The following is a 1,582-nucleotide window of genomic DNA, read 5'->3' on the forward strand; positions in this document are numbered from 1 at the left end:
AAAGACCAGTCATGTTGTAAGTGTCAATGTGGTTGTTTTGTTAGTATGTGTGCATGTGTGTGACTTATGTCTATAAGCACTTCCTACTTCAAGCCAGGGCTAGTCTGAGCAATAAGTTGGAAATGAGCCTAGGGAGATTGATGGTTATAATTGGCAGAGGGTAGAGGCAGAAAAATGGGGCCAGATTCTAACAGGAAAATCTAAGATACTGTAGAATTATGTGATAGGCACAGTAGTTAAATTAAAGATTTTGAATAAAGAGAAACAATTGTGCAATTTGGGAAGGGTTTATGAAAGATTTAGGACCAAAAGAAAAAAGATCACTGTGACAGATATTGCCATTTCTTTTCAGGTGTGTCCTCAACCCAACATGTTAGTTTTCAATAACACCACATCCTCCGTCTCTCACTTCCTGCTCACTGCATTCCCTGGGCTGGAACTTGCTCATGTCTGGATCTCCATTCCTGTCTGCTGTCTTTACGTCATTGCCCTCTTGGGAAACAGCATGATCTTGTTTGTCATCATTATTGAACAGAGTCTCCACAAGCCCATGTACTATTTCCTCTGCATGCTCTCAGCTGTTGATCTGTGTTTGGCCATCACAACCCTTCCCACTGTGCTTGGGGTTCTCTGGTTTCATGTCCGGGAGATCAGCTTCAAAGCGTGCCTCATCCAAATGTTCTTTGTGCATACCTTCTCCTTCCTGGAGTCCTCGGTGCTGGTGGCCATGGCTTTTGACCGCTTCATGGCCATCTGTAACCCACTGAGGTATGCGACTGTCCTCTCAGACATGATGGTCTTGGTGATTGGACTGTCCATCTGCATACGACAAGTAATTTTCTCATTTCCCACTAATCTAGCCCTACAGACTTTGTCTTTCCGGGGAGGTCAAGAGCTTTCCCACCCATTTTGCTACCACCCAGATGTGATAAAAAATACATATTCCAACCCCTGGATCACCAGTTTTTGGGGCATGTTTATTCAGCTCTATCTGAATGGTACTGACTTATTGTTCATTCTTTTCTCCTATGTCCTGATCCTCCGGACTGTTCTGAGCATTGTGGCCCCAAAGAAGCAACAAAAAGCCCTCAGCACCTGTGTCTGTCACATCTGTGCTGTCACTCTCTTCTATGTGCCAATGATCAGCCTGTCTTTGGCACACCGCCTCTTCAGTTCCACCCCAAGGGTGATCTGCAGCATTTTGGCCAATGTTTATCTGCTCTTACCACCTGTACTGAACCCCGTCATTTACAGCTTGAAGACCAAGACTGTTCGCCGGGCTATGTTCCAGCTGTTCCAATCCAAGGGTTCACGGGGCCCCAATGTGAAGGGTCTTAGAGGAAAGTGAAATTTAAGGAGGAAAATTGTCAGTATATAAATTATATTAAGTAGGAGAGGGATTTGGTACGGTGTCCTCTGCAGGCATTTTAGTTACTGAGGCAAATATAGGAGTGGAAAGAAAAGAGTAATTTTTTCAGTGAGCTTATCAAAGAAATTCTTGTTTTAAATACCACAGTTCAAAACCAAATTAATTGCATATATTTCCTTAAAATGACATGGACTCCTGTGCAAATTAAAGGCA

At 43.4% G+C, this 1,582-nt stretch overlaps 1 protein-coding gene across 1 annotated transcript; it reads left to right on the top strand.

The window, feature by feature from the left end:
- The first annotated feature begins 346 nt into the window (after positions 1-346).
- Positions 347-1,348, top strand: LOC134374647 (olfactory receptor 51T1). The gene has a single exon (XM_063092491.1). It carries the CDS (start codon positions 371-373, stop codon positions 1,346-1,348), a length of 978 nt encoding a protein of 325 aa, XP_062948561.1. The 5' UTR covers positions 347-370.
- The last annotated feature ends 234 nt before the right edge of the window (positions 1,349-1,582 follow it).

The sequence above is a fragment of the Cynocephalus volans genome, chromosome 4, assembly GCF_027409185.1.
Source record: "Cynocephalus volans isolate mCynVol1 chromosome 4, mCynVol1.pri, whole genome shotgun sequence".
Taxonomy (NCBI): domain Eukaryota; kingdom Metazoa; phylum Chordata; class Mammalia; order Dermoptera; family Cynocephalidae; genus Cynocephalus; species Cynocephalus volans.